Here is a 12,994-nt window from a genome sequence, read left to right on the forward strand (position 1 = left end):
TACCAAAAAAATATTGCTAGCCACAACAAGGACTTCAGCTTTTAGTGTTTTGTTCCCACTTTACCAAGCCCAAAAAAGAAAAGCCACTTGGTCCATGCTAATGCATAAGCATAATACATAATAGTGTATTATGCTCTAATACATGAGTGTTCAGAAGCTACTGTGCTTTTCATAGTTGCCATATGCACTCACCACACCCAGTCAGTGACTCTCCTGTCACATAGTGGTCATTAGTTTCTGTTAGTCACAAAAGTCAGCCAGCATCTCACTGCATTTACAGCCAGCCATAACTTACCTATAGCAACTATCATTTAAAATTACCTTTCAAGCCAAATGAGCATCACAATGCTCTGAAGGAGAGTGTGAGTGTGGCTCACTCACAAGCAGAGACAGACAATGAATGCAGCCGGACAATATGGGTGATAGATAAGACAGGCTACAGCCAGTATCCCTGAATCAACCATGAAGCTCAGGGCTCCCCCTGGTGCCAGAACTGTGGACTACCATCCAGTACTGCGTGGGGTGGCGGTGTAATTATTCAAACTCAGTGCTACTTATTTCATGCTTGTCTGCTTTCTTTTCTTTGCCTTTTTTAAGGTGTTCTTTTTGTTTAATTTCTTGGTATCTTACCTTCTCCTCACTTTTTCTGTGAATTTTTCTCTCAGATCTGGTTTGTCACTATAGGTTATCTTTTGAATTTTGTACAGTGCTTTCCTCATGTATGCATATTTGTTTATTTTCTGCACAGTATTATAAAAAACGCAGGTATTGGAGGTAAAAGTCCCTTCTCAATTCTCACTGTTTTTTGTGCATTATAGATTAACGTGCTACAATCCAAGAGAAGGTCCGAAATCCTAAAATCAGTGAGTATTCTTACTTACCATTTGAAATGAGATTATACACCATTCCTGTTGGTTCTTTGAATAACGGCTGTCTTCTCTGCAGATGCTGTCCTTCATGTATGCCCACTTGACGTTCTTTCACCAAGGATATGACCTGTTCAGTGAGCTGCAACCTCTTATGAAACAGCTTGGAGGACAGGTACAGTCTACAGCAGACTTTGACTTTGATTTTCAGCAAGTCAGATTGTGTTGGACTATAATGGAACATTAACTTTTAAATTTGAATGACATTATTTCCTGAGTTCTAAGGCAAATATGTAAATACCTAGTAATATCTAGTATACACTCAGATAAATGGACAAAAGCAAGTAGCTAAATTAGTGCCCATTCACTAGTGCTGCTGTGTATGTAACGTGTTAATTATACAGCTACTGTGAGAAATGTTGTATTTTAGCTTGAGATATTATATTAATATGTCATTGTGTTCAGTTTTTGTTGCAAAAAATTGTCAGCTGGACTCACAGCCATGTGTCACTTTCTTTAATTAATTTTAATACATTTTGTAAAAATATACAGTATATTCCGCTGGTCCTGGATGACATTTGCAATGTTATCAGAACATACAGTATGAAGTCCTGCAACATAAGCAAACATGAAGCTATTTTCAGTGGAGCAGCGGGATAAGGGTTAACCAAGTTTACATACCAGTGCACTCTCATGGGTAAACATTTTCTGTTAGTCTGGAACAATACTGTTTGATTATTTAAACAGTATTTCTGTTCAGGGCCTCATATAAATCCAGAGAAATTGTTGTAGTTTGAGGACATGCCATTTTCTGAAATTGTATACAATCGGTCCTGGGTTTATACTGGCATCATCACGGAACAGTATAACTGCTCTTTGACCTTCTTCCTTCACCTTTAGACAACTTTTCTCTTCTCTACGTGTGTGTTCCTATCTCATCAGTGTGTGTGTGTGTGTGTGTATTGCTATCTTTTTGTCAGCTGACGTTTCAGCTCTGTGTGTCTGTGTGCATCCTCTGATAAACAGAGCCTTCCCTCTGAACCAGGGTATGACCTGATTTGCCTTGATTAACACAGTGGAGCTGCTATTACAGTGAGGAATGAGGAAGAAAGCAGCCAGAGGGCTAGAAATGGGTTTTTCCTCAGAGTCACTGGGTTGACAGTCAGCTGAGTGCGCACAGCGAAGAAACATGAGACTGATACTAAAGGATGTGGAATAAACACTGGTGGTTCTGAGGCTGGAGCAGTAGAAGAGATGAATTAAATTATGGCATTTCTCAAAAGTGGCTGCAATACCAAGAAAGGGAGGGTCCTAACATGGACTAAGGAATGAAGGTCCTTTTAAATTGGATTGAAGAGAAGAGTGTGTTTTCTAAACCTCATGCTCTGAAGTTGGGACCATCTGACATTGTTACTATCAAGAAAGTGGCAGAAAGAACCAGAGACTGCTGGGAAACAGAAACAAAAAGAAGACGGAACCTGCTTTAAAAAATAAATTTTAAGAGGCGGAAAGCTCTCTCAAACAGGTCTTCTCAAAGCAATAAGTTAATTGAAGCAGAATGGCAAGTTGTGGACTGTTGACCTGTGGCTCTAACACCCAAAAGAATGAAGAAGAGAAAAGCAAGAGCAGTTTGGGGAAAAAGTGAGAGAAGTCCAAAACCGTCTGACTATTTTGAAAAAGAAGAAAAAGGAGGAGGAAGACACTGATGAATAAGTGAAGTATAACTATATGTGGATTGTCATCCTGTCACCTTGAATTTGGAGCTGTAGAAACGTCAAAGGAGACCAAGCTGTGAGAAGTGACGACAAGAAGATTGTGGGTTATTTGTTTTGTCCTCTACATCATGAAGCTGAAAAAAGTGGAGAGGCTGTGCAGGGAGGTGTGGAGGAGCTGTCAACAGGTCTGATTCCTTGATACCTTGATTCCTGTAACTAATGAAAAAAGCGAACAGAAATAAAGAGTACTAGCCATCAACAAAATCCAAGTACATTTTGATCTTTATGCATTTTGTAATTAGATTGACAGGAAGATAGAAGTTGGAGGTAGGTGACTAAACTGGCCTGGAGTAGAAGCTCTGTGCAGTAGTGGTCATACAAAACTTGAAGATGGTTATATGCAAAAGACTTTTATAATAATATTACTGTGTACGATTTACAATATTGTTGCTGTGTTTGAGAATTAGTTACTGAGCTTATATGTACCTATAATATCAGTAATAATCAGACATAAGTTACCCCACTATCAAGCAAATTCTGAAGTTGACCAAAATTACAGCTTCATATCAAATGTGCTACTTTTTCCACTCTTGATACTGGAAACAACTAGACTGTTTCTAAATATATCCATTTTATTGATCCTTCCATGGCCAACTGCCTCATGAGATGAGCATATTCATTCAAAGAGATGTCTTCTCCGTGACTCACACAGCTCTCCATTGTGCATACAGTCCATGTCAAGCGACTTGAGAGCTGAGTGCAAGGCCAGTTTACCAAAAGGCTTCATTGTGGTGCTGTGGTTGTAGGTAACAAACAGAATCAGAATGACATCGTCCACAAGGGCTGCACAGTAATATAGATAAGGTGAGCTACAGGTTACAGAATATGTGGAGAGCTACACACACAACGCAAACCTACCTTCACAGATCCAGATAGATATCTTGGACTGGACTGGATTAGTTCCTATGTTGGAACAGGGGAAAGCATTTCCCATCTGATGTTATCAGTTTTCTGCTTTGCTGTCCACCCATTTCCTTCCTTAACAAAACAAAAGAGCTGGCTGCCTCAGTTGTCTTGTTTGAAATGATCATTTAGCAGTATTTTCATGCTTGGCTCCAGAGTAATATTTTGTGAAATACAATGTGTTAACGTAATCACACTTAAAAATTGTACCTGATTTAAAATTTTACCCGATAAAACTAAAATACAAAATTTTCTGCACCATCAGAAAGGAGGTGAAATATTGGTTCTGCCCGGTGGCTTCGCTGTCACCTGTTAGTATCAATTAAAGAATTTAGCTTTAAGCAACTGTGTTCAGGAAATCCATCACAGGCATTAAAAACCAAAATGATGAACATCTGTAATAAACATGTGACATTCGTGTTTAATATATATATATATATATACCATTACAGTCACATCTCATTTTTCTTTACAAAATTCTGTTCTTTTTTATGCTTGTTTGTATAAATTCCCTGTGCCTGAGGTCCACCATATACTGGTCTGGTTTTGTTTTTATTTGCTGCATCTATTTGCTACATTTTTTTTGTACCTGGAAAGAGAAATAAATAACCACTGGTTACATACAGCTATAAAATTTGAGTTGAAATCAAAACCTGTCATTTGAATGTCTCAGCTTCAGATTTTGACTGACAAGCGTCTAACGAGTCAATGTTTTGCCTTGAATAAGAATGTGTGCATGTAAACATATCATCTTGTCTCACATCTCGTTATGGGTTTTACTGTGTTTATTGCATGTCGTTTGGGGCATTATACCTTTTATATTTATACAAATGTGTTTTATAGTAACGACAATCCAGAGATTGTGTCCGGGTGGCTTGTTAGGCTTGACTAAAGTTGTTCTGTGTCTTGCAGTTGGACCAGCTGGTGGTGGATGCTGCCAAAGAGAAGAGGGACATGGAGCAGAAACACTCCACTATCCAGCAAAAGGTACATACACACAATATGGCCTCATTATCTCTCAACTTTTTAAGCACAAATTTACAAAACACTTTCAACTAAAATAGCACTGATTTCAAAATTGTCTACATAAATTAAGTGCACAGTTATTAATGAAAATAATTACTGACCACTTTATCTTCATTACGTCTGCCCAGTGACATGAAAACACAGAAACGTAAATGCTTACTCAGTGTGTGCTCAGTGTGGCCAATGTGGGACTTTGAGCCAGGCCTTTCTTTGTTAATGTAGAGACTTTATGGCTGTTAGAGCCCCTATTCTTTGGTCACAAAGCCTTGATTTATTGCACTGACGCCTCCTCCCATTAAAAGTAAACCCAGCACTCTGCTGGGATCCTGCCTCCTGCTGTCACTGCTCTTAATTTTGTGAGCACTATCCTGCCAGAGCTGGGCTCAGTTTAAAGACAAATCAGTTAAATAACATTGAAAGAAATGTTCTATATTAAACAACTTCCCCAAGGGAGCATTCATATATTAAGGCTACTGAATTCAGCAATTTACAGTACATGTCAGTTAAGTGAGTGGAGGGAGTACCTTCAGGTCTTAGGTGATCCCTAAGGATGATCTCAGAGAGACAGCCATGAATTATTCACAGATGGAAAACAGTTACCAAACATTGAGGATGCTGTAGAGCATGTTTCCACCTCTGTCCAGTGTTCCTGTTCACCCAGATATCCCCAGTGAGTCGCGCTTTTTAATACACCACCTTCCTGAAGGGTGCAGACGAGGTTTGTCAAGAAATAAAAAATGGGCAGTTACAGAAATACTGTAGAATATTTAAGTTTATCAAAGCATTTCTTGTGCCAATTCCTTTAATTATAGTTCCTAGTTATTTATAAGAATGTTGTCATACACTTATATTAAGTGTATGAGCTTTAAGAGGCCTCAGCAGATGAGGGGTGTTATTATACAATATGTTGTGGTAGCAAATTGCCCTTAACTCTAATTGTACATCAAAGAGCATCATTAACTCCAGACAACATCTGCAGGCTCTTTACTCAGCTGTTGTCTGCTGGGATTTTGATTTGTTTGCCTCTCAGTGATGTTCATTTTTAGTGTCTAAATGTGTGCAAGTATTACTTTTTCCTCAGATATCTTTCTTTTTATATTATTTCTGTTGTTCTTTCCATTTTATATACTTTTGTTCCAGTCTCTCCCACCTTTGTATGTTTATTTTGTTCCGCCTCTCTCTCTCTCTTCTGTCTTGCTCAGTCAGTGATGGTATGTCTGCTGAATTCCTCTCGCCCTTGTGCTTCTGTCCTCCCCCGTCCCCTTTTGCAATTTGTCTAGATGCTATTTTTATATTGTCTCTCTTCCACTGCTCTCTCTTATCTGGATTTTTGTACAAACACACTGCTAACAAATTGTGTGTTCTTTTCTTCTACTTCTCCTCTTCCTTTCCTCTCTCCTTTTACTCACTTCAGGCAGCTCTGCAGGTAAGCTGTTTCTTCCTTTTTTCACTCACTGTCATTCCTGTCTCATTTCTGCATGGTTGGATAGATGCTGTGCTGTGCTGCTTCTGCTCAGACTCCACTTCAACACTTACATCATTTGTAGAGACATGTGAGCTGGTTCATCACAGTTACATTGGTAACGTCTTGTATAATGCGATTTGATAGATTTTAGCTGTCACATGCGTCCTTGTGCCTTTTGCAGTTTGTGAACACTATGCAAAAGTCATATCGATACGTGTCGTACAGCAGAACAGTGATATATAATGTGATGTCCATACTATTAGTATTTTCCAAATGTTATTTAATATAATAATAGGCTGACACTCTTCCCCAGGCTGACTTAAATTGATTGAAGCTACTTTATCATTTAGCACATTCCTGTGCATACACTTTTGTTTGTGCTTGCACATAAACTTGTCATTGTATTAATGAAACCTTCCATCCTTATGGGAGTTGAAAGAGAGGCCCTGAGGTTGTGTTTATTATGCTTCCTCTCTGCCTGTGTGCATTATTCAGAAGCTGCACTGTGATCATGGGGCATGACAGTATTGCAGCAGATGGGAGACAGATGGGACCCTGCCTTCAAAAATGTTCCTATTTTGTAAAGAAACCAAAAAAAGACTAAGGTCGGAATTTGAAAACACAACCATATTAAAACGGTCTGTTTTTTGTGACAGTTGAACCAGAGCCTGTAAAACTCATCCAAAGTAAATTAAATTCGTGTTAAAGGATTTTAGTCATAGACATTCAGCATGACTGAAGGATTAGTTGTTAGTAACATGCTTGAGGAGAAAATGAGAGTAAAAAGCTTCTTGAACTTGATTATTCTGAGCCTAGTCACCCAAGCATCACACACGTGATCTTCATTCAAAGCATAAGGCCTCAGGGGGAGGAGCAGTCTGTGACGAAAGGTTTGACAGACACAGAGGAAAGGATGATGTAAGAATTTATTTGTTAAAGAGACAGGAGCACTAACTCCTGACACATGGTGTCAGACTGTCATTTAGATGCTGCACAGCAAGACTTGTACACACCATTTACAAACGCAAAAGGTGGTGCACAAACACCATAAAATCAATGAAAAATGAAGATTTTCAGCCGTTTCCACTACGTTTGGTATCTGGTGAGTGCACCTGAGGACCATCCAAGTTCGTTATTGTGCGTTTGATTGTGTGTGCATGCAACAGTGTTTCTAGGCCAGTCGTTATTCATAGTGTCTGTGTTATGTGTTTGTTCTCCTCTAGTCTGTTTTTCTTGTGTTATTCCATTCTTTATTTTACCAAACCCATAATCACTTAAAATTCCTCTGCTAGCGTAAGGAAATACATATTTTTCTCTGTCGTTCTCTTACTGTGTGTGACGTTTTAGGTGACAAAGCTCGACTCTTTACCAGACCACCGCAACTTTTGTGCTTGGAGGTCAACCTCCGTACGTAGAGTCACTGCATCAATTTCCACCCTATTTCCGTTATGTAACCTTACCTGCCAATGACTTTCATCTCCTCTCCATTCCTGCACACGCTAAGAGACTACATTGCAGTATTTGTGTTCATGTTTGCACATTTATCTGTTTTGTCATTTTAGAATGTTGTTTGTGCAGCACGCTTTACTTGATGCCTCATCATTGGTGCCAGTGAGCTCAGGTTGCTGGTTTGAGTTGAGTGGTTTGTTGCTTCGCAGTCAATTGTAGCTTTTTGGTTTATAAATGAACATATTCCTGCTGTCAGGTGAAAATCTCATCCCAACGATGTTTCAGGAACTAAAATCAACAGCGGTTGTTATAGTTTGACCACTACCTCTTTTAAGCAAATGCAGAAGGGTTGTAAATAATTTCCCAGGCCCAAGTGGTCACAGAAATTCCTCGAGCAGCAGAATGGTTTTCACATGGCAGCAACAGTGTGTGACAACAGTAGTGTCGTGCTACACGTTTTCATTTTTTGACTTTGTCTCAAAGATCATTTTTGATGTAAATCTATCAAAATGTGTGTGTGTGCGTGTGAAAAACTGAGATAATTGTGGGTGGTTTTGCACCTGTACTCCTGATGCTTTCAATCATCTTTCCATTTAGAAGCTTAAACCAGACACATTTTGTTTCCCTTGTGTTACTTTAGTACAGATTTAGAAAATCGTACTTGCAGGTGTTGACAATAATGCATTTCTACAAAGAAACATCAACAGTAGAAGAGAAAAGTTTTTTATTTTTAAATCAACAGGCAGTTCAAAGTAGAGTGTAAAGACTCAACATTTTATAGTTTCCTCCATTGAGAATAGGAATATATACAGTAACATCCTCTTCAGCATTGTTGTCTTCCAAGAAGTAAACAGGAAATAGTAATCGCCAGCTGCTGAATGACTGAGGGCATGATCAGTATATATGCATTTTATATATATACATATATACATTGTTTTTAAAAAAAGCAGTGCAAAACATTGGCCTTATAACATGCGACAATAAACTTTGAGTAATTGCAGCTCTAAAAGTTTTGCCTTTATTTATTTATTTTGAGACCTACATGTCATTTTTTTGCAAGTCCAAGTCAAATTTCAAGTCTTCAGAGGTCAGGTCTGAAGTCACGTCTCGAGTGTGGTACTTAAGTCCCAAGTCCAAGGCTCCATTTCTGATTTCAGGCTTTACAACTTTTTTTGATCAAGTCACCAAGTCTCATTGTTTTTGTATGAGGGTGAGACTGAATCAGTCCCCCCTCAGAAACACACTCTGGATGTTTCCAGAAGGACAACAGAGGAGATGATTCCTCATCTCATTACAGAAACAGACCTGGAGCTATCAAGCAGTAATTAGTTGTGGAGCTCATGATGCTGTGTGTAAATTGACTCCACAAGGGGACACACACATGTAGGCATCATGGTGTACAATGTCACTTGAAGCTGAGAAAGCTGGGAGGTTGTTTGGAAAGCTCAGGTAGTTAAAACTAGACAGGGCACAGTGACAGTACCATGACAACACAGTAGATTGAGTTACAACAGAAACAGAGTCAGAGAGAGAAAATATGCATGAAAGCTTAACTTTGCAACTTGGGTGACAATAACTAACTCATTTACTTAACTTAATTACCTGGCTAATACAACTCTTATGATGGTGTTGGCCAGTGCAGTTTTTTATATCTCCAGTATGTTTAATGTACTGTAGCTACAATCTGAATTTTAAAAAAAGGTTAAACTATTGAATTCAATTCAATTCAATTTTATTTGTATAGCGCCAAATCACAATACAAATCATCTCAAGGCACTTTACAAAAACTAAAACAAAAAACCCAACAAATCCCTTATGAGCAAGCATTTGGCGACAGTGGAGAGGAAAAAACTCCCTTTAACGGAAGAAAAAACCTCCAGCAGAACCGGGCTCAATTTGGACGGCCATCTGCCTCGACCGGTTGGGGTGAGTGGATAGAGGAGAGAGAAAAGAACAGCAACAATAAACAACAAATAGACACTGCAGGTTGGTGGGACCAGTAACTGCACATTAGCGATATACAGCTCCAGGAGCAGGGACACCTGCAGAAGGTACAGAGAGAACAGAGAGAGAGGGAGCACAAGGTTAGTAACATTCAAAGGTGGAATATACATGAGGTGGGAGGAGAGGAAGAGAGGGGAGGGGAGGGGGTTAGGGTAGGGGAGCTCAGTGCACCGATGGTCCTCGGGCAGTCTAGGCCTATAGCAGCATAACTAAGGGATGGTTCAGGGTTACCTGAAGCCAGCCCTAACTATACACTTTGTCAAAGAGGAAGGTTTTAAGTCTAGCCTTAAAAGTATAGAGAGTGTACATGATATTGCAGGAATGGTGGGTTCTGTTAAATAATCTTAAATGCTGAGTATGTGACCTTGGATGTTAACCATTTGTTTTATTTACTTTTGTTTCTTGCACATAAACAAAAAAGACGTTACATAATCTTGTTGCTGGCTATGTGTTTTTGCAGAAAGTAGGTAACTCCTGGAGTGCATTTGTTCCCGTACCTTTTTGAGTGGTCACATCTTCACTACAGACACAGAAAGTAGGTGTGGGTGCAGCAGTAGATAAAGTAAAACAACCTGAAGTGTTTGACACTGTTTGTTTCTGTTTAATTTATTTATAAAGCACACATTAATACAACAGCTGTTGCCCAAGGTGCTATACAAAGCAATAAATAATTGAACAATAGAATAAAACAATGACATATGTAGAGAAAGAAAAATACAGACTGATATATAAAACATTTCGTTAGGCAGAACAGTCAATCAAAGCCCTAAGATAATAGGTGATTTTAAGAACTGCAAGATAAGGAGGCGACACGTTACAAATCCAGTATTTTGGTTAGATATTTATTTAACCTTTCCTCTAAGCACATACGTTGAAATGACGTAAATGATGATTACGTTTTAAGTATAAGCTATGGCTGCTGTTTCTCACTTGCATAGCTCTTGGTGTGAAGCATCATTCTGGTCAGTGTGAGAGGTGGCTGTGCACTGCTGTTCTATACAAGGTCACTTAGCTCTAGACTAAGAAACTAATTTGGGACTTACTGTAGGGAAGAGTGCAGAGTCACTCCTCACCCCAGAGAAAACCATGATGGTCAAGGACTGATATGTAAAACAAATATTTAAACCCTGTCAATGTTTGTTTTCTTTTTCTGTCCCTGCCTGCTTCTCCTTCCTTTCCATCTTTTTAAAATTTTTTTTTAGGATTTCTCAAATGATGACACCAAGCTGGAGTACAATGTTGATGCGGACAACGGCATTGCCATGGAGGGCTATCTGTTTAAGAGGGCCAGTAATGCCTTCAAGACGTGGAATAGGTACAGCAATCACAGTGCAATTAGCATTTTTATGAATGCATCAAATTCAATTGAATGATAAAGAATAGGCTAGCTGGTGTGGGCTCATTATGGATTTAAGAAGGTGACCATGGTCATTAAAATGTATAAAAGAGCTGCTTTACATTTTATTGCCTCAGCAAATACTTTTAAACATGTTTTGATAGGGATTTTTTTATCATAGTGACAATAATATAATTGGGTAAGATTAAGAACGAAGATGTAATAGATTGGTGGGCAAATTGAATCAATATTAAAAAAAAAAAAAAAACTGTCCCCTTTGTCTGTCCAAACACACCTTTAGAAAACATGTACAGACAAGGCTTTGCTTGTGATCGATATTCCTATAGTTATTTTATACCAATGGCATTAGTAAATTATGACCTTCAACCAATGAAACATTTTGCTGATTCCATTTTTTTTACCTCCATATTGCACATATAGGTGTCCAGAATACCAGAGTTTACTGTGTTTAAACACTCTGTTGTAACATGAGCTCATACACAGTTCCTCTTGAATCAGTTTGTCTACTCATCAGCTTTCTTAAATTAGGATGTTATCTTAGAAGTATCACTGGCAATTGCAAATGACTTTGTTTCTTGTTCTTACATGAACTTGTGACCTTTATTTCAGGCGCTGGTTCTCCATTCAAAACAATCAGTTAGTTTACCAGAAGAAATTTAAGGTATGTCATGTGACTCCCTGTACACCAACCACAATTAAATATGCATGTGTTTGACTTGCAGCACAAATATATCCCCCAGATATTATAAACAGGATGGCCTAGCCTTTCTGCAGAGAAAAAGTGAATGGATCGTTAGTGTTAGACAAACGACAGCTGTGAATGTTCGTGTGGACTTTAATAGGATCTTACCCTTGTACAGTTCAGCTAACGTTCTTTTTCTAAATCCTTTAGTTGAGATACATTTATTGTCATTATCAAGTTGTGAATCTGTATAGTATAACACTGGCTGATAACTGGAGATGTAATATAACAGTTTCTTAAAATATTAAGAGCAATCCTATCAGACAGCTTGTGGCTTTGCACTGCCTGAACTTGCAACATGCTAAAGCTAATAATGAAAATGTATCAGTGCAAAACTCTTAGTAGTCAGATAGTGTCACTATTATTGTGCACAATGCAATTGTGTCGTGTGGAAAATATTAGGTGTTCAGCAGTGTCTTTGTGCATGTATTGTATTTAACCAATGCTGCCTTTCTATACCCTCAGGATAACCCTACAGTAGTGGTGGAAGATCTGAGACTTTGTACTGTCAAACACTGTGAAGACATAGAGCGGCGTTTCTGTTTTGAAGTAGTGTCACCCACCAAGTAAGTTTGAGTCACTGAAGTGTCCCTCTGTAATGTCTAATGAGCCCTGCAGTATGAAGGAAAAAGGTGGGAAGGTGGAGTAGCAGCATACCCACCTCCTGCCACACACACATAACACATTCTCCAGACTGCAGTGATGTGATGTGTTTCTCTCTCATCAGGAGCTGTATGATGCAGGCAGACTCAGAGAAGCTGCGGCAGGCCTGGATCAAAGCTGTCCAGAACAGCATTGCCACCGCCTTTCGTGACAAGGGCGATGACGGCGAGGTGACTTATTATGCTTTTGAAATTTGACTAACGTTGGTTAATAATGCTGTATTATAGTTCATGAGTTTACCCTTTCATTTATGTGTTCCTTTGTTAGGTAAATTAGTGTCCAATTAGCACTAAAATAAATGTATGCATATGACAGCAACAACTTGCTATACTCTCGTTTACATAATAAAGTTTCCATGTAGTATTGTGTTTGCTTCTCACAATCACCCGACGATGATTAAACTGCATTTCACTTCATTCCATCTGTTCCCCATCACTCTCGTATCAGAAGCTGGACAGGAAGTCGTCCACATCAACCGGCAGCCTGGACTCTGGTGGGGAGCCGAAGGAGCGGCCTCTGAAAGGAGAGAGTGCTCTGCAGAAGGTCTTGGCCATACCAGGCAATGCCTGTTGCTGTGACTGTGGCCAGCCTGACCCTCGCTGGGCCAGCATCAACCTGGGCATCACCCTCTGCATTCAGTGCTCTGGCATTCACAGGTAAATTACAGTACTGTGGTTTTTAGTCACCCAAACTGATGCCACAAAGAGAGACATAAAACAGGCAGCCAAGCAGGACCTATGGTAA

General features: G+C 39.1%; 1 protein-coding gene and 1 long non-coding RNA gene across 3 annotated transcripts in view; both read left to right on the plus strand.

Annotated features, from left to right (window-relative positions):
• The window catches only part of LOC113139643 (arf-GAP with coiled-coil, ANK repeat and PH domain-containing protein 2), a 45,489-nt gene that overhangs the window by 21,427 nt on the left and 11,068 nt on the right, over positions 1 to 12,994 (plus strand). Inside the window, exons 7-15 of one of the 2 annotated variants that reach the window (XM_026322970.2) lie at positions 819 to 863; positions 946 to 1,041; positions 4,457 to 4,531; positions 5,985 to 5,996; positions 10,691 to 10,803; positions 11,455 to 11,506; positions 12,053 to 12,153; positions 12,315 to 12,420; positions 12,698 to 12,906. In XM_026322970.2, the coding sequence (XP_026178755.1) occupies positions 819 to 863; positions 946 to 1,041; positions 4,457 to 4,531; positions 5,985 to 5,996; positions 10,691 to 10,803; positions 11,455 to 11,506; positions 12,053 to 12,153; positions 12,315 to 12,420; positions 12,698 to 12,906 (809 nt within the window). The remainder of the gene's footprint in view (positions 1 to 818; positions 864 to 945; positions 1,042 to 4,456; positions 4,532 to 5,984; positions 5,997 to 10,690; positions 10,804 to 11,454; positions 11,507 to 12,052; positions 12,154 to 12,314; positions 12,421 to 12,697; positions 12,907 to 12,994) is intronic. The other variant, XM_026322971.1, reaches the window with a different exon arrangement.
• On the plus strand, positions 7,310 to 10,666 carry LOC113139645 (uncharacterized). Its single transcript, XR_003296561.2, has 3 exons — positions 7,310 to 7,442; positions 7,598 to 7,669; positions 9,949 to 10,666. It is a non-coding gene; the product is annotated as an uncharacterized LOC113139645 (long non-coding RNA).

Source organism: Mastacembelus armatus, chromosome 4, assembly GCF_900324485.2.
Source record: "Mastacembelus armatus chromosome 4, fMasArm1.2, whole genome shotgun sequence".
In the NCBI taxonomy this organism is placed as follows: Eukaryota; Metazoa; Chordata; class Actinopteri; order Synbranchiformes; family Mastacembelidae; genus Mastacembelus; species Mastacembelus armatus.